The sequence below is a fragment of the Pavona decussata genome, unplaced genomic scaffold, assembly GCF_977016875.1.
Source record: "Pavona decussata unplaced genomic scaffold, jaPavDecu1.1 SCAFFOLD_602, whole genome shotgun sequence".
Taxonomy (NCBI): Eukaryota; Metazoa; Cnidaria; class Anthozoa; order Scleractinia; family Agariciidae; genus Pavona; species Pavona decussata.
This window is the reverse complement of record NW_028145860.1, coordinates 2,761,284-2,787,560: the sequence shown is the minus strand read 5'-3', so window position 1 is coordinate 2,787,560 and position 26,277 is coordinate 2,761,284. Positions and strand designations below refer to the sequence as shown.

The window sequence follows — 26,277 nt, the reverse complement described above, 5'->3', positions numbered from 1 at the left end:
GGTACTAAGGTTTCTCTAACGATGGTTATGCTATTTACATACCCTTTAAATAGCACGGTAAAATGCCAAGCAATTCAGCATTCCACGAGCCTGCTTCGGATGTGAGAAGATAGATAGCCAACGAGGCGCGTAGCGACGAGTTGGCTATAATCACCCCATATTCAACAGGCGCCAGTTAAAGCAACCAAGAAATGTTGTTGTTGTTGCTGAATCTTGTTGATTTAGTGATATTTTCTCTTCCACCTGACGCGCAATCTTACCATATTTGTGGGGCATAGTACAATAGTTCATATGCCATAGCCTGCCCTTTTAACCAATCAAAACTCTGGAACTGCGTTATCCAATGAGCCAGCGTTTAATAATGGCTAATACCCCATGGCCTCTGAGCCAATCAATCTGTACAGTTTGTATTATTCAACGGTCAAATCTTAAATAATATGAATGATCACCCCTGAAAGGTACGACGAGCACTCTCCGTTGCTTAATTATGGGATTCTCCCCCTCCGAGGAAAAGTGGCTGTTGAAAAATCCCACTTATAATTACAAGGCTTCATTCCTACCTTTAGTCTTATATACCATAATGGAATTTTTCAATCCCACTCCGTCTTTGCATTCGTTAGAAGATCCGTATTTGTTGTAGTTCGCAGCTGCGTTCTTATCAGACCAACAAGTGGCCCTGTCCCGTATAGCGAAATACTTGAATCCTTTGCCAATAGCGACCCGTAGGCACTGCTCAACTGTGGTTTTTGTATCTTGGCTGTTAAACTGTTTTCTAAAGTCCATGTACTTGATTTTGAAAGCTTTCTTCTTTTTTCCCTGCTGAGCTTTGAAACATCCAACTTGCTCGTAGGCTGGAAGAGGATCTGACAAAAACCATTTATCAAAGAGAAGATTAGAAGAGGTTTTAATCTCTATACCCAAATTAAAATGTTAACATGTGGGCATATTCGTCCTGTTCTCTTATCTTTCTTATGGGGTTATGTGTGAGAATTTTCTCTAAACATCAAGATAAATTGTCTTTCGTAATCTTTTATTCTCACAACCTTTTTGTCTAGTCAAGTAGTGATATTGCAAGGAGAAATTAGACCCTGGTCAGTTAGATGCTGGAAGGGTTAACTGCCCGGAACTAGACAGTGTGGCGGTATTAAATGAAACTGCTAACACGTTCCATACAATTAGACAGGTTTTAAAATTTAGCTTTGTAAATTAATGAAACTTAAATCTCTGTTGAGAAGCCTTGTAGACATAAAATAGTTCAAGGACCCAGTGAATTGTAGGGTCCCAGATCATCCGAGCGGTTCACTTTTCCCCAACACTCGGGTGATTGTCCTTCTTCGTTTTTCTTCTTCAAATGTACAAAAACTAATAATAACTCTGTATATACATTTCCACATCCTGGACTTCATCCTTGGTCAATATCATTGAAGTTTACATTAACTCACCAAACGTGTAAGCAAACGCAGCTCCTTGTTTTCCAACTCCATTAGCACACTTTGCCTTTGCTGTTGCACCATACCTGAAGTAATTCACACCAGCGCTGGGCCCAGAGAAGCACTTTCCATTCAATCCCAGAGCAAAGAATTTGTATCCTTTCATATGGACATGCTCCGCGCACTTTGCAACTGTGACGAGTTGGTCCTTCAGTTCCTCTACTTCGAGTATCACTTTCTTCTTGTAAACAAAACATCCAATTCCGTGGAATTCTGGAACTAAGAAACAAAAGAAAAAAAAAATGACAATCTGGTCAGAAATAAACGGGGAAGAGTAAAAAATTTACCGAGATCTGAATCACTCAGGCTCTGTTTGGACAAAGAGAATCGAAGAAAACGTGATACACCGGGTTAGTTGGTTAATGGTTATAGTGAGACGCTTACCTTGACACCGCTTCCCATGAAATCCTTCCAGACACGTGCAGGTGTATTGGTTGTAGCTACCATTATCAGCGCAAGCAGCGCCATTTAAACACGGGCTGCTCATACAGGCTGTAATCGCAGCTGCAATCGACAAGAACAGATTTATTCTTCACTTTTTAATATGAATATTTGATTGTTCCTTCCTTCCTTCCTTCCTTCCTTCCTTCCTTCCTTCCTTCCTTCCTTCCTTCCTTCCTTCCTTCCTTCCTTCCTTCCTTCCTTCCCTCCCTCCCTCCCTCCCTCCCTCCCTCCCTCCCTCCCTCCCTCCTTCCTTCCTTCCTTCCTTCCTTCCTTCCTTCCTTCCTTCCTGCCTGCCTGCCTGCCTGCCTTCGTTCCTTCCTTGTCTTACCACGATTATTCTACACTAAGCAAAGTGAACCAAAAGACGAAACGTGACTTACTTTCGCAGTTTCTACCAGTGAAGCGCTCCGTGCACTGGCAAGTGTGGTCAAAATGGTGACCGACGATCCCGGGTGAGCAGACACCTCCATTCAAACAAGGATTATTATCACATGGGTTTAATTTTACTGAAAGAAAAAAGGCGAAGCGTTGTTTTAGACTGCCCTAACGATTCCATGACGTCGTAACTCGTTCTAGCAAGGCAGAGTGGTGCAGAATTTCTTGGTTAACGAATTATCGCAATGGCTGCGATCACGCTCGCGCTATAGACTTTTAGATTAGTCGAATCTGAGGCCAACAGCCTAACCAGGTGCGATAGAATATTGTGCTCAAAACAATGAAGGGAAGATAGCGAGAAGCATCCCCACTTTTATGTATAAGAAATTAAATTTTCTATTTCTCTCAGGATGTAATGTTTGGCAAGTCCATAATAGGTGTAAGCCCAAATTTTGTTTAAAGCTTTACCGTACGGTTCATGCTTCCTTGGTAGAGAAAGAAGTGGATACTTTCTCAATAGCATTGCAGTCTCGGTATCAAAACGTGGGAAGAGGTCTATCTAGTGTTTCATGCAATTTTTTTTAATTTTGTTTATATGCTATTGATTAGCTTGGTCCATTTATCTTTGATATTTTCTTATCCATTGCTTGACATACATATTCCGATCCAAAAGGATGAGTTGCATTGATACAGATTAAGAAACCCATTAAATACGTTGCTATAAAACCACTTAAATTGTAATTATACATATAACCAATTACAAGCAATTGTTTCAACGAAAACTAGATCGTTTAATCTTCATTAACTAAAGTTTTGTTCATGAACCTGGGCAGAGCAAACGCCTCTTTTCTAGGTGAACAAGTCAGGCTCAAACTACCTTTCTCAGAGAGAAAGTCCGAGGCGCTGAATTACACCTTGGCATCTGCCATCTATGTCTTTTTCCTTTAAATATCAACCCAAGTTTCAAAATGTTTTGCTTACTCTCACACTCCTCGCCAGGAAATCCTCGGTCACAGTTGCACTTGTATCCTGAAGGGTCTGATTTGCACTGGCCTCCATTAGAACAGAGATGATCGGCAGGGCAGGTTGGCGGTCGCGCTGAGACAAGAACAATTGTAAATAAGAAACGAGGACTTTTGTAGTAGGATTCGTAAGTTCAGTTCCCAGCAGAGTAAAGTCTAGAGTCGTCTGACGCGCTGTATTTCTGACTTTTGAGTCAATGTATTCTTACGTTAGAAAGTGAGACCAATCAAATGCCCGACTGAGCAGTAAATTCCTGAGGTGCTGTTCGTAATGCGTTATAGGAAGTTGTAGCTCGAGTCTGTGGATGAAATCTTAAAGGGATACTCTAGACCCCAAAACAACTTTCCAAATTCAGAAAGCTTATGACCCAAATAAAAGATATTTACCAAAATTGGAGTTCGATCTCCGCTATTTTGCCTAGAAAAGCGAAAAGTTTCTCATCACGGGATTCGAAGCAGCGCTTGGGCCGAAAACCGGAAATGACGTAGAAAGAAGAACTCGCCAAACCTTTTCCGGTTAGATTCCCCTGAATTTCATTAGCAAGATTCGGTAAATGGCTTGATTTTAAAATTCCAAAATAAAATGTATAGTTCGTGATTTGAGGAAAATTCAATAATACCGTATCGATTTATGGTTGCTTGATGCTTAATTCTAGTAACAACGGTGAAGGTCTTAAAAATTCGCATTTCTTTCGGGTTTTGTACGGGTGGATCGGACACACGCGATTCGATTTGTTTGCTAACCCCACGACCTCTGCTCACTTTTCTGAAGACTGTTCTCAACCACAAATTATCACAGCTGTGTCTGTGGAAAGATGAAAAGCTCACAAAACGCCATTTCAACCTTGTTTTAAAGAAGGACTATCCGAAAATAAGAGCATAGGCCCGGTGGAGGACAGCACGTCCAATAAAGCCGCTCGCGCCAGACAGATTACAAAACAAGCTACTCCACCAGAACTAGCTAGGGTTCACTGTATGTTTGAAAAATAATAAGAAATTGTTATTGCAGTGCAGTCTGAAGAAAACTAGCATTAGCCGATAATGATACTTAAGCTTACCTTTCGAACACGCGTAGTATCGCAGTTATTTCAATAGTTATTTCGCAGTTATTTCAGTTCAGGTACGCGACTGTCATATGTAATATATTCGCTGTATACGTGGCGCGACAGGGCAAAATGACCAACAAAGGTGAACACCGTTTTCTAAATCAGCATAATATCAAAGGTAAAGGCCTTATTTTGCTTTAAAATGGAAAATAATGAAAAATTGCCGGTATCATTACTTAGCCGGGAAAAAATCCCTGTAAAGTGAGCTCGAATGCGGTAGAACGCAATACGCAATATGGAAGGAAAGGTAAAAACTCGTTTAATGCCCCAAAAGTCCCAGCACAACACAATGACTTCCGGATTTATTTATGGGCTTAGACTTCGTCGTAGTATTGCTGTTTGTACAGGTACCGCTCCTGTAAAGTGTGAATCGTTATAATGAAAGCTGCCCACATCTCCAAGCTTTCGCTGAGCTTTGTACGCTGTGTCTCTACTGGTCTCTAACAGGCCTCCCGGGGTAAAATTTACGTGGATTTTTTTTAAAAATGTAACTAAACTGGATTTCAAATAACAACGCCGTACCATAAAAAGGAAACTTTAATGCTACTCAAAACGTATTCAATCGCCAATGAAATCTCATTGCGGATGTGAAATACACCGAATTTGCGATAGAATGCATAACTAGTCGCTTACCAATCCGCTCTTAAACACCTCTTCGCACTCGTTTTGTAGAGTCCGTAACCGAGTTCACTTCGCTGTTTCACGGCTAAACACATACGACAGAGCGCCCTCATAGCTCTGCTAACATAGCTCCGTCGGCAATTTCGATTGTACTATTTTTTTCAGAAGAAAAACAAGCAAAATAACTACGCTAATCCCCAGAATCCATATCCTCTTCAGTGTTGTAAACAAGAGCGGTTCTTCATTATACGTCATCGATCACGTGCTCCACTAAAGACGATTTTTACTTCCGGTCTTCAAAAAGGGGAAAATTTCCCCTTTCTCCGGCAATTTTCGGCCTTTTACATTTTTCTTTTGTACTTTTTGTGCCGTTTACCCTTTATTATAGTCCAAATGCTACCTTTTAAGCGAAAGTTGTTTTGGGGTCTAGAGTATCCCTTTAACGTGTGATTGCGGTCTTTCAATAACATTCTCACTCTGAAGTTAAAGATTCAACCAGTTGTTACATTTTTTATTGACGTCAATCAATACAGTGGCCCCCATAGAAAACAAAGCCGTTTGGCCCAGCAGTAAGAAATGATCACGCACTTGTCGCCGTAATTATGATTTATGGCAGTAAAAAACGCAAAATATTAGATGGGTTTTGAAGTCCAGGGTTCCCATGTTATTGAAAGACGGCGATAAACACAAGGGTCGGAAAAGGTACTTCTCGATCATTCATTTACATTATTTACATTCATTTATTACATAAACAAAATAACTTACGTCCACAAGGGTCATCTTCGTTGCACTTTCCTTCAGAAGCAGGTTTGTCAAGGTGTCGACAAAACTCATCATCGATAGTAGTCAGCATTCCAGCTGCGTCGATTCGAGAACATAATATAGTTCTTTGTCTTGTTCCTACCGCGCACTTCGCTGAGCACTGTAAAGGAGAAACACGGTCACAGGTTAAAAAACAAAAACAACAACAACAACAACAACAAACAAACAAACAAAAACTAGATGAGTTCTAGAGCATTTTTTTGCTTGCTGCATGCACAAAATCATTTACAATTTGCAATAAAAAAGCTAGGAATGATAATATTGACGACGTCTGAACTTCAAGCGATTTGAAAAAGAGCCTTCGCACTTCTTTTGTTAATATGCAGTCTTTAAAGTAAATGTACATGAGGATTACGGGAGATTCAGTTAGACAACTGATTAACTAGCGTCTAAAAAATACACAGAATTGTTCTTTAGCCCTAGTCAGAGGGTAGGTTGGCATTCAGTGTAGATCTTACATTACGAAGCAGTCCAGCGATACAATTGCTTGACTTATACGTCATGAGTCATCATGATGGGTCTCCGCAGAACAGAACCAGATTCACTAATGATGTCGCTTTAGTCCTTTTGTCCAAGTTTGAAGTTGCATCCAAGCACAAAGATGAATCGGAGGACGAATTTACAAAAACCCTTTGCTTACTCTTTGCTTGCTTTCCCTCGACAGCTGTGCTCAGATTCTTTGAAACTCATATTAGCCTGACGTCTGATCTGACAACTCAACGTTAAATAAGGTGTAATTTTCGGTGTTTATGACTTTGCCTTTGATGATGATGGTCATGATGATGTGTTGGCCTTGACAGTGACTAATGATGCGGGTGTGTGGTGACTGGATAGAAAGATAACTTTGGTTTTTGTTTCACGAGTTTCAATTGAAAACGGCGGAGTGACGGCTTACCTCAGACCATTGTTCTGGTTTCCATTGGGTAGGGCATGGGTAATTATTGCAATCGTGTTGAGTAGGATCGGTGGGTTTTGGATCTGCACAGGAATCAGTCTCTCTGAAATGGTCTTCATTAACTTTCTCTAGGCACTTCAGTGTACGGGTTTGGATGCCCAAGCCACACGTCTTTGAACAAACCGTCCACTTCGAAAAAGTCCACCTGAAAAAATAAAATAAAATAAATAAATAAATAATCATCATCATCATCATCATCATCATCATCATCATCATCATCATCATCATCATCATCATCATCATCATCATTATTATCATCAGATCAGTCAACTTCTTATAACGCAGTAGGGGAGAAAGGCCATCAGAAACTCGTAAGGGTTAAATTGTGGATAGAAAATATCGATGACACAAAATATTTATAGATTGCATAGAACAGGATAACATTTTTCCCAGACTTTTCTTTTTGGTTTTAACGTAACTTCTAATTACATTTTACATGTGGCGTAATCGAAATGTTAAACTAACGCAAATTGGTAGTATTACAGCCTATTTTCTTCGTACAAATAAAATAAATTTGTTTTTCCAATGTAGCTTTAAAATTTAATCATGTTCGTTTAGAACGAGCGTCCTGGTTATACATAATAAATACACACTAAATGACCTTTGTCCTCACAATTTGTTTTAGAGACAAACTTGGATAAACTAATCCAGATATGAAAATAAGTCTTACTTTGCTTCGCACGGTTGAGTGTTACACGGTTCAATAGTTGGCGGTATTGGTCTTGGACACGCGGCGTCACTCGCGGGACTTTGGTTAGCTTGCCTTATACACTGTCGGCTTCGTGTTCTGGTACCTGAAAAATAGACCATAAAAAGCTGCACCTCCAAATCACACTATTATTTTAGTTCTCTAGTAGTTAAAATTCTGGATAAAGCTTTCTTGTGGTAACTGCGGAGTAGAGTGTTGTACCCTTATAGAAGGATTACATTGAAAAGATGAAGGCTTGTTATCTAAATGGAGTCCATCTCAAACAGGTGTTGAGGATTTTGAACTCTGGGCATACATTCTTAATCCGGCAAAAATTCTTGTGTGACTCAGCGGGGCATCTAACAATTGACCCTTTATATGTTTCATATATTTACATTCAAGTATTGAAAGACTTTGGGACTTGAAAGAAAACAGAAAATTGTCTCATATTTGTTCTGCAACATGGTAAGCTAAAGGAAAATGAATGCCTGGCGTTATAGCTATGGGTATGATTACTCAAGAAAAATAGATTATCAAATCTGTTATTATCAAATCGAGGAGCTATCTCCCAAATTACACTTCCTTAATATCGAAGTTTTTCAGTAGCTTTAAATCTTACCTGATGCACAGGTTTTAGAGCAGCTCGACCAATTGCCGACAACCCACTCAAAGATATCTCCAGGACTGACGGGGTCCAAGTACTGGTACTTTACTCCGGGATTTGAGGTAGCTTTCGTTTTAATGTACTAACAAATAGAAAGAATGTGAGTAAAATTCTCATCTTTCCATCATTCCCATCAAAAAGTGGTGCGCATGGCGTAGCTATTAGTAAAACGTTGATCCTTTCCATTCATACCAAATGGGAATAAAAATTTACCAGACAGGACAACGAGATCATCAGTTTCACTCGGGAAGTAACACAAAATAGACCTTATTACTACCCAACTGATCAAACAGTTACTTTAATTATGGATGGGCTACAGGCATTAGATCGGAGAACAAATTGTATTTCAAACAATTGATAATTCTTTAAAATAAGAAAGAGAGATGTAGAGCTTCTGATCACAGAACGAAGGGTATTAAAAAACTTTTGGACTTTAAACAAAACAGAAAATTGTCTGATTTTTCATGTTTCCAACATGGTAAGCTAAAAGAAAATGCATGCCTGGTGTTATAGCTATGGGTACGATTACTCAAGAAAAGTAGGTTATCAAATTTTAAATGGAGATTAGAGTTGTAAACTGAATACGTAAATTAACTGAGTTGATATAGGTAAATGTGTTTAATTTGTCTCTTCCCAAATACCGTTTTGGCTCTAATCGTTTCTTAGAGGGGACTGGAGGGGGGTAGGGATGGTGTAGTGGTCGCCTCCCACCAATGTGTCCCGGGCTCGATTCCCACACTCGGCGACGTTCCTGGGTTGAGTTTATTGCTGGTTTGCGTTCTTGCTCCGAGAGGTTTTTGTCCGCGTACTCCAGTTTTCCCGTCTCAAAAACCAACATTTCCAAATTCCAAGTTGATCTGGTTATCTGAGGGCCACAGGTTTGTCAGTCGTAACAGAATGTTTAGTGTCACCCTCGTTATACAAAGTCGATTCATTTATTTATTTATTTAGAGTTATGTTTCTTACTCACCACGACCTTGAGGAGAGCGTTTGTGGGATTCACATTCGCAATCTGTAGCCAATCTCTTGATTTTCCTCTCCTCATCCGACGTCGATACGTTATCACAGTACCGGCGGCTTCTTTGGTTTGATCCCCGCCCAAATGACCACCGACTAAATAGTTTCCTTGAGCATCCTGTACGCCTGTAAATAACAACAACAACATTGAGTTTGTACTGTAACTTAAGGTGACTCCATACAGTTAGGCGCGCGGCGACTGGATACTTAAATGGCGCGAGCGCGCGCATTTCTAACTGATACGTGAATTTTCATTATGCTGGCGCGCTAAACAAGGCCAGTTTTAGCCTGAAAAGTAAGGCTATTCAGTTAACGAGTTCACCACAGTGAATTTTTTCTAAAAATTGGCTCAATGTTAGGATTTAGATGGTATTTGTACTCCAAAAAATCCTAGGGAGAATTATACATGGGCGGCTGCAATAAATGGCAAAAACGAAAATTGCAGAAATTGGCCAAAGGTATGTACAGAATTTGGTTGACTTTACGAAGAGATTTTTTGGAGTTTTTCTCTTCTTTACACAAAAAATAGCGAAATTTTACCGCGGGAAATTCGAACAAACCCGTTTTGAAACTAGCTAGGAGTGAAGGAATCAAAAGATGTATCATCCGCTGGTTGACATGGAAACGGGGTTTACCAGTTGTGACGCGTACGGTGTTTTTAGCAAAGCATAAGGACTTAGGTACTGGAAACTATGTTTGAACCCAGATAGTTTCACAGGGCTGAATGAACCAGACAATGAAGAAAAATATATATATCACTGCTAGCGAAAACTGAAGAAATGGTATAGAGCCACCTTAAATGAATAAAAACATACATATATAAAATAAATGCATACAGTAACTGGACACGCAAAATAACTACGAAGCTAAACTACTTTGGGTGGCCATCATTTATCAATTGAAAAATACAAAGTGAGGAAAGAAGATTATTGTTGAAATTGACTAAACGACATACGGTTGCGCGTTTAACTGCGTATTCCCTCGATCCGATCGATCGTCCTCCGCCCCTCTTGATGTCATAACCGCTAGCCCATTACAAATGCAAAACAGAAATAGTCCACGAGTTAAGAGGAGGTTGAATTTAGTCCATATTTGCCCCAAGCCAATTTATCGATGTTAAAAAGTGAAACCATGTAATTTTAAAAACTAGGGTCATATTATTGGGATATGAAGGACTGCTACGGCAGTTTTCATTTGAATGGGGATTACATCCATATGTTCAAAAGTTAAAACCACCATAAACACCACAAGAAAGAAACAAACAAACAAGCTACAGAAAGAAAAAGAAAGAAAAATACAGGCAAACAAAAGATGCAATGTGACTTACCAAGAACGTTTGGTGTAAATGCAATCACATCAAAGCCTGCATTATAAGTTCCAGGTAAAAGCTCAGCGATCAAGCCAGCATTGTCAGGTCCTGTAGTTAGTTTGGTCCCGTGGAGGAAAAGAAACACAAATCAAGGTTGAACTTTGGTGTATTTGGGGAGGGGTAAGACAGTAGGTGAGACTCACAAGAGAAGAAAGATGGCAACTAGGGGTCGAAGGAGGTTGCCGTTTTAGTAAACGGGCCTTTGTGAGTTAGCGGAAAGTAGACTGAGACGGGGAAACGTTTTGCAAATTTGCGTGATAGTCGGCAATAACAAAAGCCCAAAAATGTATGTGATATCCCCGTCCCTCACCCCCAGAAGTGATGGATTAGAGGAATTAGGAGGTACCTTGTCCTTGCGCACTACCCCCCCCCCTCCCTGTAGTTTTCTTTTCTCTTCTTTCGTTCCATTCCTTCCTTTTTTGAAAATTCAGTGGACGTTTCCTCTCGAAATTTTACTTTCTAATAACTGAAATTGTTAATAGGCCATCTCTAAAAGTTTATTTTTTCCTTAATAAATAGCTCCTCTTATACTTCATTTTCTATTACATGTATTAAATTTAAACTAAAATAGTAAAGTTAGTGCAACCCTCTGGAAATTTACGTTAAAAGAACGACAGCATTCGGAAAGTCGTCGGTTTCTTTTGGTTACTACATTTTTTTTAATAATCACGTGACAGATTACTTTTTGTGCATAGCTAACTTCGCTTGAATGCTAAACTAACTGGCTTACAATTTATCTTCCCATCTATTAAATAAGCGTAAAGATCAATATAACTCTTTCATCACCATTTTCTGTGAATTATTTCCTGAGTGTTTCTTTTTTCTTACCGCTCGAGGGGATACATTTTCATAGTGCAACATTAAAGAAATTCCCTGAGGAATTGCATGGGGAAAACAAGTACTAACAGTTAGGTCTATTTTTAAAACGAGTTGGATGTCGAAGATATCTGTATCTTTTAGCAGCCATGTATTTATGCACTCGTATTTCTCTTACCGATCTCATTTGGGTTACCAGTATACGTGTCTTCAATCCGTTTGCATGTTCCATTTCCTCCACACACACCGCATAAATCAAACGTTATTCTACTATGTAGCACGTGATCACACCCAACTGGCTGTTAGTAAAAAAGAGAATATTTATTAGGTATTACTGTGATAGGGTTGTAATGGCGATGGTGATCTTTGAAATGACCAAGAAAATGATGATGACGATGATGCTGTGATTTTATTTACTTAAAGGGCCTTTGTCACGATAACGCGCATGTGCGATCTTGATTGACAACAATTTTTTAGCCAATAGGAAATCATAATAATCAACACTGCGCGGCAGCGCTAACCACAGGCAGTCTGAAGTTTTCACGTGCGTTCCAAAACCTCTTTGTTTGGCCTTTAACCTTTTGTATTTGTAAGATATTTATGTTTTAAAAGATGTGCAAAGGCCGTGTCCGTGGAATACAAGCACATACACTTTACTTTCTTCCAACTGGTGTGTACATCGGCAGCAACATAAAGTTTCCGATGCTCGTCCTGCCATCTTTTCTTCGTTTTTTTTCTTCTTTTCTTTTGAAACAAAGCGGCTACGAGGCGACAGGAGCTTTCGTCCAGAGCCGGTTTGAATACCTCCTCTCGAGGACATCGATTTTCTCGACGATATTCAAATAAAAATACAAAATATGCGATTTCAATCCCTCACAAATGACCAAACAGTTCCTCGATATCGGTTTTTCACTTCTACAAGCCTCACAAGGTGGATGGAAAAAGATTTTCCTCGCAGATGCCTACTTTGAAAACTGTTCCGTCGGATCAGAAATGAAATCGCCGAACATGCGCAGAAGAGTGTCAATTGCCCTTTAAGGACGGTGCCTCCTTTTGCCACTGCGCATAAGTTCTGCGCATCTCGGGTTAGTACGAGAGAGTCGGGTGTCTTGGTAACCTCGTGTTTTTGGGAGAAATTAACGCTTAATTTTGGGAAACAATGCCGAAAATTGTTTTGCACTTTAGCGCTTTTTAGAATTATTGTTCCTTAATTTTCCCTGAAAAAATGTTTTTTCCAATTTTCTTTTTGGATTTCAATAGCCCTTACTAACATTTGTTTTTGCTGCATAGTCATAAACTGCGTAAGAATACCTCTGTATTAGGAGGCACCGTCCTTAACAGACAGTCATTAATCAGCAAGTAGAAATTATTATTAATCGTCATCACATTACAACGCGGGATATTCTGAAAAGAGCATCATAGTTCTACGTATGCCCTGGGTGTACTCCTTAGGGTGCACACAGCGACAAAATGAGCGCGGATGCTCCGCAGATTTGTTATTCAAGCGTGAATTGATTACGAATGCTCCACTTCAATCGCCAAATTCGCACCTGTCACCACATTATTTTTTGTTGTTTAATAAGATATGTGATGGAGGAAGTTCGAAGGAACCTTTCCTGGGCTTATCCACGCGAAATGAGAACAAACAATGGGAATTTTAAAAATGCCGCCATTTTGCCGAGTAAGATTGCTCACGCGTGAAGAGCATGCGTACTCATTTTGCCGCTGTGTCCTTAGGGTGTGGCAAAACCATACTCAGTTCTAGACCTAATTGGAATGACAAATTCTATTTCAGTTTGGGACCAAACCGCCAGATGAACTTTGGAGTGACACATACCCACATATTAGAGTTAATGCATCTGGGCATTGAAGACGCGAGCGAAGTAAACCAAGAAGTCAGCACTTACTCTGCAACTTCCATGGATACAAACGCTGTAGTCCTTTACATGATGTGTGCATCTGCTTCCATCCACCGGGCGTCCTTTATTCCTCACCAGATTTCCGCTTCGGCAGAGCAAGTTCCAGCAGGTAGCTGTAAGTAAAGCACATAGTTAAGCGCTGGTTACGAGATACTGATTGTTCGCTCATTTAATATATGGGTGCGGGAACGCTGTCTTACGTCTGCGCGTTGGTACATCTCGGAAGCACCCAAGAGTTCTCGGTGGTTCGTTTGTTTGGAAGTTTTTAATCATCTCAGAAATTCTCTGAAATTGGGACATAATTGAAATGAAAACTAGCATTTTTATTGGGTAAATGTTGCCTCAGACTTTTGATACATGGAACAACTGATTCCTTTCGTTTTCAAGGCAACGAAATATCGTTTCGAGTAGTAAATAAGGCTAAGCTAGGTACGTTTTTTTGGAAACCAAAACGGCAGCTTGTAAATTCGGGGATGGGTGTCTGTTCGCTAACATTTACTTCAATTGAAGAATTCAGCTGAAGAATCCACACATCAAACTGTATTACCTTAAACAAATAATTACGCTACTCGAATTGCTTCCCTACAACATCTGAATCGTAGTCCGTTCAGAATAAATATTAGGAAATTTTGCCCAACAATTATTGGATGCTATGACTGGAATGATATTCCTATATCTGTTCGTCAAAAACCAACAAAACAACTATTTAAACGATCTCTCTTCCAGTATTATTTTGCTCAGTATTAATCACTGCTACACGACCTTGTAAAACGATTTGTCTCTCTTCTCCTCTATTTATGATAAGTTCTCTTTTTTCTTCCACTTTTATTCTAAATATGTTAACGTAATTTTAAAGCCATACAATTAGCTAACTATATTATGCCCTTCTCTACTCCTTTGTTATGTACTGTAACCTGATATAATAAGATCATGTGGAGTAAATAAGAAATACAAGAATACAATACAAACAAATATCCGTTTTAGGAGTCCAAAAACGGTCTTGGAAATCAGAAACCAACACTTGAATTTTTTTTATATAAATTTTTTTGTTGGGTGCTTCTGACGTCCCGATAAAATTGAAGGAGGGGTGCAGGGACTCACTCTTTTATTTTTGTACGAAAATGAAGTAAGAAAGGCTCGATTTTTTAACCGCTGTTTTGCAGTCACCTCTTTATTACGGCCATTTTATATTGGTTGCGATCGATTGACCGTATTCCGGTATAAGAATAAGCGGAATAGCTGCCAGATTTCTCTTTTTAAGTAAATTTGGGAAGACATTTCTATTTTGTACTCCAGCAGTTCCAAATACCCCTAATATACGAGGGATTTCGTGTCATCATTGAATGCATTCCTATTCCGGAATAGGGTTAATCGAACGCGACCTCAGCTGCAAAATACAACTGATCAGATCTTATGTAAAATGGCCACGTAATAATAATTCTGAATTCGCCAAAGGCCACATAAAGTTAAACTCGTATCACCATTTTCATTTTACAGACAACACGCGGCTGACCATAAATACATACATGACCGTATTCAATAAAACTTTTGTACTTGCAGCTAACTGTGTATCTAGACCCTAATAATTACACGCATATGAAGAAAATGAGTTCAATTAATATTTTTACAAGACTTAAACGATGATCGTTAAACTAGTTTGTGAACTCTTTATTGAGTTCTCTTTTGTGTGCGCATGTTAAAACAGGGGTTTAACTTGTAAACCGAAAGTGTACTGAAAAGTATTATTAAATTGGCTCCGGTTTTGCACTTTAACCAGGTTCCGGCGAAGCAGCACGATTTGATTTTTAGAACTACTCCTCGGGCATCCTGCTTTTGAAAAGACCATCTTAAAAACCAACTTTGTTAACCATTTTCGGAGTCATGTTATTATAACGTACATACGACGGTCAAAATTACTTGGCAGTTGTTTCCCTGTTCTTTCTTAAATCATTAATAATTCATCAAGAGAATCACTACTGTGACCGTGGTTTGGATATGTGTTCCTCATTACCATAAAATTTTGCCAACTTTAGCCTGGAATTTCTCCAAGAATTATTGATGATTAAAAAAAACCATATCAAACACTCGAAAGTGTGTTTCATCAGATATTCAAACACCTCGAAGTCGTTTAAAAGAACTCGGCTGCGCCTGTTTTTTTCAACCTACTTCTCAGTGTTTGGATATCTGATAAAACACACCTTCCCGTGTTTGAGATATTACGTAAATTTAAATTTAAAAAAAAAATAGCCCTTTGGGTAACTGCTATTGCGCGCGTTCGATGTTTGCGGTTGACAACATTTTTAATAAAGAAGTTAAATTAATATGAATACATGAACACACATTTGAACTGCGGTATTTTTCTATTTAAAGAAGTTAAAGGGAGAGCAAATTTTATTATGGCAAACGATCATCTTATTCTTATAATACCTATATATACCTTATACAGGGATTGCTATGCCACTGGTAACTTACGGTTGCCGTAAAACGACGATCCCTGTTGCCTTTCGTCACACTGCTGGTCCCTGAACCTTCTGGATCCCGCTGGACACGCCTATCAATCGAGGTGAGGTAAAGTCACATAAAGGCTTAAACGGTTTCAACATTTCAGTGACCAACATTCGTTCAACAAAAGTTGAACGGTTGCTGGGTAAATCTTGGAGAAATGTTGAACGTAGTGTTCAAACCGCTTCAGCACCATTCAACATTTTCGAGAAGAAAGGAAATGTTGTATGTTGAATGAAAGTTTAAACCGATTTAAATTTGATTCAACGCACTTTCAACAAGCTCTCAACATTTTTTACGCTTTCAACAATGTTGGACGACCAGTTGAAAAACGCCCCCAAAATTTGGCTCAACAAAGTGTTGAACGCATGTTGAACCCTTTTAATCGGGCCATAAAGAAGCCTAGACGACAACTAGAACTAAATCTTGGAGTATTATTACTACTTCTCCGTCTCTTTCATGTGATCATGATCTATTGCAGTGTTATCGCTGAAGTCGTGTTTTGGTTTTTCTAACAGGTGGCCGGTTCCTATATACACGAGGGTCTGCATGGGGTTAACTAATAGCTGAGAAATGGCCAAAATTTCAATTATCACCTAATAAATGACAGGTTTTTTTCTTGTCGATAGTTGAAAACAGTAAGAAAACTGTTGGCTGGGATGACTATACTTCGCCTGGGTTTAATGAGTATTTTACTGCCAATAACAGCGTAGTTAATGCCTGGAGAATAAGTTTGGAATAAGTTGCTAACGAAGATAAACTGTAGCTCCTCACAAGTTGTTTCTGAAAGATGTGAGGCCATCAGAAGATGATAAGCAGTGATGGTTCCGTCTTGAAAGAGATGAGCATCACTCGAAAGTTGTTTGGAAACCTTCGTATGTTACTCGACATTGTTCGGCTGATGAGAAGGATACCGTTAACACGATACAAAACCGCGAAAAGACACGAGAAGTAAAGGCTAACTGAGAGCCGGCATAATTTACTGATATAGCTGAGAAACGGCCAAAATGTTAGCTGATAGCGGAGAATCCAGTACCGCAGACGCTCACATATAACTGAGGGAAGTTGGGAATGCAGTTCGAAAAGTATTCGAAACAAAAGCACATATTTACATGTCTAAGTTTTTCAATCAATTAATTTTACCATAGTTTTATTGTGATCAAAGTTATGCATATAATACTGTTGTCATTATTTTTCCATTTCCAGAAATTTTCCATTATTTTTATTGTTATTATTATTATTATTATTATTATTATTATTATTATTATTATTATTATTATTAGCTGGAAAGTGTGATGCGGTCACTACTGAACAACCACACCTTCACAAAGTTAACTGTTGTAAATACCAAATAGAAACGTCTGTGAAAAGGTTGAACTATAGTTATTATTTTTCATCAGGAAATGGAGTTAAACTTTAATTTATTAAGTTGCCTCGTTACCTCTTCCGACTAAAGTGTTTTTACTTTGCAAAACGTTGAATCTGGACATGGCTGATCACAGTCATAAGTTCCAGTTCGAAGATGAGAAATTAAGGTCACTGAGTTCGTTTTTGAGTTGTAACAACTTTAAGCTTAAATGAGTGGTGTTTTATCAGGTTATATTGTTGTTACGGTAACCTATGGTGCCGGAAAAATGACCATAACCTGTTCACCACGGACTAGGCATTTGTTTGATACCATTGTTATATCGACTTGAAAAAAGTGGTGGTATTGATCCATCAAATTATAAGTGCTGGAAACCGGTGCAAGCCACCTTAAAACAGATAATAATTGCGCTGGACACTTACCTGAGGATTACAGATTCTGTGTTGGAGGTGTTCGCCTTTACAGAACTTCGACCCAGCTGGACTGGAACACACGAACAGATAATGCTAAATTATTTATTATTTATAGGTAACCCGAGAAGGCGCGGAAGTTGTCTGTGTCTTGGATACAACTTAGAAGTGAATCACATCTTAACGATGTGAATTCAGAAAGTTTTCATCAAAATTTCTTGAAACTACTTACTCATTATCCCCCTTTTTAAATGCATTTTTTAAAAATATCTAAATAATTAATGGTACGTTTCTTCTTAGACAACTGAAGTAGTTATCGGTGTCAGTGCCTAATGAAACTAACATTTGCGTTAATTTCGTACTAAAAACAAGGTAAAGAGATTCACCTGGTGCATTTCCTTGTCCTGTGTTGAACACCTCCTCCGCAAGTACGAGTACACTGAGAATAACTGCCCCAGTTTGACCAGCCAACACCCGCTATATTGACCACAATGCCCGTACTTGAACATTTACCCTTTATGCACCACTTAAAAAAAATGTTGAAATAAGTTTTTTAAAAAGTGTACGTTTAAGGGTACAAACAAGAGACAAGTTAAATAGGTAAAATTCTTCAGATTTGGCCTCTAGAATCCATACTGTACTTCAAGTGGTTAATCGACATTTTTGGTTACTTCTCCCTCTTTCAATGAAAAGCGATTAAGATATTTGTATACTTTTGTGGTTCCCTATGTTTCCTAGATTCATACCAGGCGGTACAAATCATATCCAATGCAAAACAAAATCGATGATCACGAGCTAAAAACGTGCCTAAAAGGAGCCTGCTTTGAATTGGCCGTTGGTACGCTAAAGTCACTATGATAACCGGTCTGACGACTTATTCGTCAGTGTGAAAGCGGAACGTCACACAATTAACAATTATTTGACGAGGTTGAGCAAAATATCGTGATTTGTCAGTGGCGAGAACATCACCCTCCAGCCCTCGGCTGAGTTGATCTGCGAGACACTGACAAATCACGATATTTTGCAGTAACCGAGTTCAATATTTGTTTTATCATTCGATCACCGAGTTTGTTTTTCATAATTATTTTAAATCACTCTCCAACAGCTCAGGGAAGCGATCTGCCATTTTTTGCACAACAGCGTGGTTTCAATTACGCATGAGCAGAGTATTATTTGGACAGTATTGCGCATGAGCAGGCTATTATTTGTAGGCAGATAGTTTTAGGTCACGTGGTTTGCTCTCGGCCAATGAAAAGGAACACAAAAAGGAATTGAATGATATATAACCGTCCCGTTTTCACATTAAGACGAACAATCATATCCGTGAGGGAGCTATAAGCTGTTTCAGATTTATAACCGTCTCTGGTGTGAAAAAGCCATTGTATCCCACAATGTACCCAAAGAGAATTTTTTCTCCAGGCCCCAGTTGTTCAAAGGCCGGATAACTTTATCCAGTGGATAAGTCACTATCCGACAGTTTCAATCTGTGCAAAGATTTCAGTATTTCATCGTGTACAAGCGAATATGCACACTCTAACCACAGTCAAGTTTAGGAGTGAACGAAAACCTTGGACAACGTTTAACGTGAAGTATATTTTAGACCCCGAATAGTGCCTTATCCAGCGGAGAAGGAGGCAGCGTGGTCGAGTGGTTAGGGCGCCGGACTTGAAATCCGGAGGTCCCGGGTTCAAGTCCCGCTCTGACCGCTAGCTGGAGTTGTTTCTCGGTAGCCCCAAGTTCAACTCCTCGGCGGCGCTTGTAAATAGCCAGCTGGTCTGCCTCCTGCCAGTTGGGATTTTTAACCATGTTATTTTCAATTTGTATTATTTCTTTATGAAGTTTAATGCTCGGCCCCATTAGCACTTGTGCTATAAACACTGCCGAGGGTAAATAAAAGTTATTTATTTTTTTATTTATTTATAAAGTTATCCGGCCTTTGAACAACTGGGGCCAGGGTGTTAAAACGCCAACTTTTCTCCCCAATTAATTGTACAATCATTGTAATTTAGAATCAAAGAAACCGGTTTCTTTTCCTCCAAGTCGCTTTTTATAATTTCTGGGTCCATCCATTGAATTTCGCGAAAGAAAGGTGTCGCTGTCAGAACTATACAATTGCGTGAACTGCCTTGTATATCCGTACGTGCCTTCAGCCCTATCCCTAATTGGAAGCAAGTTCCCAGGGCGTTTATTAGACGAATTACTGTAGCCAAACAAATTACTCGACAAGTGGTCAAGCCGTCATGTATGCCTACCTTGCCATGTCCACAACTCGTTCCATCCATAGCAGCGAGGTTTCTGCCAAGGACTATTCCTCCTCTTATACATTTTATATGAGCGCATTCGTGCTGGAATGTATTAACATGTTTATGAGCCATTTAGCATCAAATTATTAAAGGTAACTCCTCTAAATTGAAACTTGTCAGAGTTGGGTCGTTTATGTTCTTTGTGAACATAATTCTTACCATCAGTTGCGAATTGCATTAGCGGAACGAGAGTCAAATAATAATAATAATAAATAAAATAATAATAGTAATAATAATAATAATAATAATAATTATAATAATAATAATAAAATCATCTCGTTTGCTTCGAGGGCAACCGTGTGAAATGTTGAGAAATTTTTTATCATCCGATATACCCGTATGCTGGTAAGGGCTTTATATTATATATAACCCCTCGATTAACATCTGAAATGCGCAAGCTGTATTGGGGAAATAACAAAACCGACCATGATGTTCATGGCATGATTGCTGGCAAATATCTGCACGTTGCCTAGTTAACTTGATTTATTTAATTGTACTGTAGTTAAGGCTCGAAAAAGGTGTAATATGTTCTTCTTTGTTTATTTTTGGGGCTCGGACGACTGCATCATCCGATTTTGTACCACGTGACGTGTTTCGTCCCATGAAGACACGCAGAAATTAATCGATGCAACTGCTCCTCAAACGTTGGGTGACAACCCAAATAACGGCTGCGTAGCAACTACTAAGGGATTGTCCTGTTTATGACATTAACCGAGTTTCTTTAAATATCGGGAATAAAAGGGTAGTTACCTCCTGTAACTTTCTCCAGCCGACACCATAATGAGATTCACACTGCTTGTGGCCGTTAACTATCACACCAGGAAGTTTGTCGCGGAGGTTTGGAGGAAGTTCTAGACGATCTCCAGTTGGTCCGTCATCTAAGCAGCGGGATCTTCCTCTGCAGAGGGAATAAATTGGCGCTGATTAATAAATAAATAAATAAATGGAGAATGGTTTGAATTTATCGATTGATGGATGTACGTACGGAGAGCCCGACGGATGAACGGAGGACGAAGGGATAGATAGATGGATGGATGGATGGATGGATGGATGGATAGAATAGGAAAACTTTATTTAAACACGGTAATCATATCAAACTTACATATGCGTTCTACATGTAAAATATGTTCTACCTAAAAGCTGTGTGGCATACAAAATGCAAATAACAAAATGTAAACAATATTTACTTAGGACAAGTTTGTCGATGCAAAATTCAACATCTTAATTTTGGCTGGATGGATGGATGGATGAATGAATGAACTTGGTCTCCTTTGTTTTCACATGGCAAGTGATGAATGACAACTGAAATTATATTTAACTGTTAGTACCACCAATTTGGTGCCATTACACACCTATCCGCCAGGAATCCTTGAATGACATTTCTGGAGCATTCTGACCACTCTGTTGCGTGTACTCCGCCCGGCAGAACTTCGTTCATAATGTAACCTCCAGCGCATGAATCAACGTCATGATCAAGGTACATGCTGATTAAAAATTGAGATTAAAGGTTAATGACTTCAAGACTCAGTGATGGCTATGCGGAGTGCTTTTGTATTTTGAAAAAAAACTTTCACAACTTTCTGATGTCGTAAATGTTTTTTAAAATGTCTGATTGCTTTTCTTTTACATGGCTGATTATAATACAAAAGTTATGGGAAGCATTGTTTTCTTGAGACGAATTAAGACACTTTTAAAATACTTCAAACTTTTGAAAAGGCTTACAAACCCCAACAAATCTGGCTTTGAGTGATCTTTGACAATCATCGGAATAAATGGTTGATCGTTGGAGGCCGTAATTACGGGCATGCAACGGCAAGTCTTCAGCGTCACGGAAAATTTGTATTCATTTCGCACTTTTCTGGGCGTAACGTAGCTATAGACGGAGTAAAGTTTGTGGAATTGAAGAGACACGGTAAAGAGACGGAAGGGAAGTCTCTGGCAAGGTTCTGTGAGGCATGGCTGGCTCCGCGAGCGAGCAAGGTGAATCAAATCTTGCGCTGTGATTGGCTACTATATATGGAACTATCTTGTCTGTTTAGGATAACCCGTTGCCCGTTCACGTTCACATTAGGAAAACGCCGGAAATTTCCCTAATGAAATAGAAACTGACATGAAACAAATCATCTTGGTGTTGTACAAAGGTTGTTTCGCTTCACTTTATGTGCCGTTGAATTGGTGAGTTGATCTGTAATTCAGTTTCAGATTATATGTGATCAAAGCTTGTAGCTTTGCACCTGTTCATTTACGTATCAAATCGAGTACTAAATTAATTAGCTTCCCCGCTTTGTATGAATTAACTGCAAAGCAGTCTTCGTCTCGGTCTATAAAACGCAAATGAAGAAAGCCGAATAACAGTAATCCCCGATTAAATATTAACCGAGGTTTTCATCTCGCTTAAAAATGCTTTTAAAAGCTAATTTTAAGCTAACGGTAAAGAAAAGTCTGAGTCAAAACTGAGGTACAAAAATATTTTTGCAGAGTCTTCACTGATTAGTAATTTAGCTCGAATCAAAGTTAACGTTAATCGGGGAATAGCTTAATCGGGCTTTGAACAACAGGGCGCTGGTCATTATCCAGCCATCTTGACCTCATGCCTGGTCAATAACCCGTATTTACGAAACTGAAATCGGTACTGTATTTCGAACAAAAGTTTTTAAGTTTCAGGGGTCGGTTGTCCAGAGAGCTCAGATAGCTTTATGCAGTAGACATACAGTCTTCAATTCTGTGTCGTAAAACCAAAACCAATGCAATTACTCTGACCAATTAAAACAAATATAAACAGCGCAATGGGCCAGCGCGAAGCGGGGGAAAACGCCTGCGAGAAAGTCACGATTAGTTTTGGTTTTAATTATCATTGGTTGACAAAATGCCGCTTGTCTTTCCAACCAACCACAGAGGGTAAATCAAAATCCATGGAAACGCATAATTACTTTCGACACTTGAGCAGGAAGTTCCGGTATAAAAGGGACCTGGCCTGGCCATTCTCACGTTCAGTTGTCAATCAACAATCAGAGCGTAAACAACTGACAAACAACATGTTCCTTTTTCATCGGCTTTTACTGATAAAATTGCCTTAGTTTTCAGAATAACCCTTGTTAAACAAATTAGAACTTGATATATTATATTGTGGTGATATTATAAAATTTTGAGGCATATTTTTCAGAGGACGCTTGAGTCAACAACTTGCCACGACCATATGCCACGACTGAACAGCGTCTAAATTTGCATCTCACGCCCGCAAGGGTGTGAAATGAAGGAGGGGCTTGCCCTTTTATAAGGGAACTTCTTGTTTAATTGAAAACCGCTTTAATACAACATAAATTACTTACTTGTGTCCTGTCTCGTGGGCAACATGAAATGCCGTCTGAAGACCAAGCTCTTTGTTTACGCTTCCGGTGGGATTTCGGCAAATTTGATTGGCAAAGGCCTTAGCTGAAGGAAACAAGTACGTGTGAAAGATTCTCTTAAGTCTACCAAATTTGAAAGTACTGATCAAAAATAGGACTATGGAACGCAATGCCGTAACCCACTTAGACAATAAGCGAACTGAGCTAGTATCTGAGATATGATGAAAATGTGTATGTAAATAAGTATTGGTGAACAACTTATGAATTTCAGACTTTATCCATGCTTATAGTGTTTAAGCAGATACCAAGAAAGCGTGGGAAAAATAGCAGCCGAACTAATATGTCCTTGGGAAGAAGGCGCCATGGTCTTACCAAATTGAGCATGTAGCTCCTCTGTGATGAACACTTAATTTCAAACGTCCGGGTCATTCCGGAAGGGAGCGAGTTAATTAAGGACGGTCCCTCCTAATACAGAAGTTTTTGGGCACAGTTAATAGCTATTCGGGAAAAGCAGATCTTAGTATGGGCTACTGAATTCCAGAAACAAAATTCGGGGTAGCGAGGCATTTTTTTTTTTAGATGATTAAGCAACAATTATTCGAGAAAGCAGTAAATACTAAGTAATGTATGGCTTTTCTTCCAAATTGAATTTTGATTATCTCTGAATTTTCTTTTTGGATACCAAGAGTACTTGCTAAAGCCAATGATACACGGTTCAGCATTTGTTGGGCAACAAATGTTGCAGCTGCTATTCAACAAATGTTGAACAGTGTATCATGTGATGTTAAACGTTGAAATATGCCGTTCAACATGTTGAAAGTTGTTAAACTTTGTTGAATGAAAATAGAACTTGGCGCTATTCCGTTCAACAAGTTGCCGCAACAAGTCAACAAGTCACAACAATGTTCAACGTTTGTTGATCAACAATGCATCGATGTTGAACCGTGTATCATTCGCTTAAGTTCTGCTTTCTCCGCATAGTTCTCCTATGGGTGGTGCCTGTAGTAGTAGGCACCACCCATAGGAAACCCGATGCGCTGAACGTATGTGCAGTAACAAAAGTAGGCACCGTCCTTAAGCTAATGATAGACAGGCAACTAAAAACATTGATGTTTCTCTTGTTTAATGGGCGAGAAAATAACATCATGGAAATATTTTTTCTTACCTCCGCCTGGTATTGTGCTAAAAATGAGAAGAAAAAAAAAAGAATTAAAATTTGGTTGCTGGACAACAATCTTAGCGATAACAAAAGAGACACGGCGTGAGGTTCGCCTGTGATTTCGTTTGTTTTTTGCTCGTTTTTGTTGGTTTGTTGGGGCCGATTGCTTCTTCACCCTCTAAAATGGTTTTACTTAAAAAGACTTTCTGGAGTCACTTCGGGTTGACCGGCTTGAATGCGGTCTAGACCATGGTTTTATTACACCTCGTCTCTCTCTGTAAAAATTATCATGATGTTGTATTATATGATTTTAAAAGACAGGACTTCTTAATGGACCATTATTTTCCAACCGAGAAAAGGCAATTTGAAAAAGGTTAACGCCCAGTTGTCAGTGGTGCGAATGCGGGACGAATGATCCAGACGTAAAAGCTTGGATATGTACTATATGTATTTTAAAAGCGAATATTTCGAATTGCGATTGCCATTTTGTTACCAAGAAAACCCTACTTGAAAAGGCTGACGCGCACAGAGACGCGGATTTAAAACTGAACGATCGATACGGACGTCAAACTCTGTACCCCCGTGCCTACCCCCCCCCCCCCCCAAAATGAAATCCGTTTTACGATTCAGTTCAAGTGGACAACATACGGAGAAGAAAAGAACATAATCTACGAACAACAACGAAACTTCCGACGGTGGATATAATGCGGCATGACAATTCTTACTCCACTAGTAGATCTTACTCTGAAATGTAGCTGAAAACATCATAGGGGACTCTAGCAGCGTGATTTTGCCTCAGCACAGTTCGAAAAATCCTATTCAGCTTTGTACTCGAGGTGTCGCTGGGATTGAAGCCATACTGGAATGAACATAAGTAAAAAAGGTTAACTCAAATTTTTGACCTCGGGAGCTTAACCCGGTTTTTATAGTAGGAAGCAACGAGCTGAGCAGTATTTGTACTTCTCACATTGAAGGAAAGAGTATTAAACTCCTAGTTCTCAGGATCTCCCTGAAAACCACCACTGTGAGAGAAGCCTACTGACTAAATATAATAATGATAATGATAATAATAAAAATAATAATAATAATAATAATAATAATAATAATAATAATAATCTCTTTATTAACATATTTCAAACAAGTTGCTATTTACAAGTTAAAAGTTGTAGTTTTAGAATATCCAATTGACTTAAGGACGGTGCCTACTAATACCGAAGTATTTTTGTGCGGTTTATGACTATGCGGGAAAAGTAGATCTCAGCAAGGCCTATTGGAATCCAAAAAGAAAATTGGGGGTAACCACGCATTTTTCAGAGATAATTAAGCGATAATATCTCTAAAAAACGCCAAAATATAAAGCAATGTATGGGATTTTTTCCTAAATTGAAGCTTAATTATCTCTGAAAAATGCATGGTTAACCCCAATTTTCTTTTGAGATACCAAAAGCATTTGGTAAGTTCTGCTTTCTCCGTATAGATTTAAACCGCGCAAAAATATTCCTGTATTAGTAGGCACCACCCATAGGAAACCCGAGTATCTTGCGATGCGCAGAACGTATGCGCAGTAACAATAGTAGGCACCGTCCTTAAAACATTTTAACGCATCAAAATTAAAATAAAGCAAAAATTAGGCCAGAAAATCAGCCAGCAAAAATTCAGAGTAAAAATCCCCAGACACACGTGTTTGACTGAAAATGTTTAAGTTGTGACAGCATCTCGTTTCTGAAACAAAAATTTCTCTTGAGATTTATCATCATCATCATCATTATTATTATTATTATTATTATTATTATTATTATTGTTATGCAGCAGTGTAAACATCTATATGCTGATGAAGCTAAAAAGTCAAAGGGCGCTATTGGGTGACCTAAAGGCCGTTGGG

General features: G+C 39.0%; 1 protein-coding gene across 3 annotated transcripts in view; it reads right to left on the bottom strand.

Annotated features, from left to right (window-relative positions):
- Positions 1-26,277, bottom strand: part of LOC146449381 (A disintegrin and metalloproteinase with thrombospondin motifs 1-like) — a 42,276-nt gene that overhangs the window by 719 nt on the left and 15,280 nt on the right. For all 3 annotated transcript variants that reach the window (XM_085101640.1, XM_085101641.1, XM_085101642.1), the window contains exons 10-31: positions 25,139-25,254; positions 24,402-24,418; positions 23,219-23,321; positions 21,242-21,373; positions 20,640-20,787; positions 19,839-19,931; positions 17,973-18,112; positions 17,599-17,659; positions 15,781-15,859; positions 13,297-13,421; positions 11,568-11,688; positions 10,532-10,621; positions 9,158-9,330; positions 8,143-8,269; positions 7,506-7,629; positions 6,776-6,980; positions 5,824-5,980; positions 3,291-3,407; positions 2,315-2,440; positions 1,875-1,994; positions 1,443-1,709; positions 561-863 (exon numbers count right to left, since the gene is read on the bottom strand). In XM_085101640.1, the coding sequence (XP_084957766.1) occupies positions 561-863; positions 1,443-1,709; positions 1,875-1,994; positions 2,315-2,440; positions 3,291-3,407; positions 5,824-5,980; positions 6,776-6,980; positions 7,506-7,629; positions 8,143-8,269; positions 9,158-9,330; positions 10,532-10,621; positions 11,568-11,688; positions 13,297-13,421; positions 15,781-15,859; positions 17,599-17,659; positions 17,973-18,112; positions 19,839-19,931; positions 20,640-20,787; positions 21,242-21,373; positions 23,219-23,321; positions 24,402-24,418; positions 25,139-25,254 (2,944 nt within the window). The remainder of the gene's footprint in view (positions 1-560; positions 864-1,442; positions 1,710-1,874; positions 1,995-2,314; positions 2,441-3,290; positions 3,408-5,823; positions 5,981-6,775; positions 6,981-7,505; positions 7,630-8,142; positions 8,270-9,157; positions 9,331-10,531; positions 10,622-11,567; positions 11,689-13,296; positions 13,422-15,780; positions 15,860-17,598; positions 17,660-17,972; positions 18,113-19,838; positions 19,932-20,639; positions 20,788-21,241; positions 21,374-23,218; positions 23,322-24,401; positions 24,419-25,138; positions 25,255-26,277) is intronic.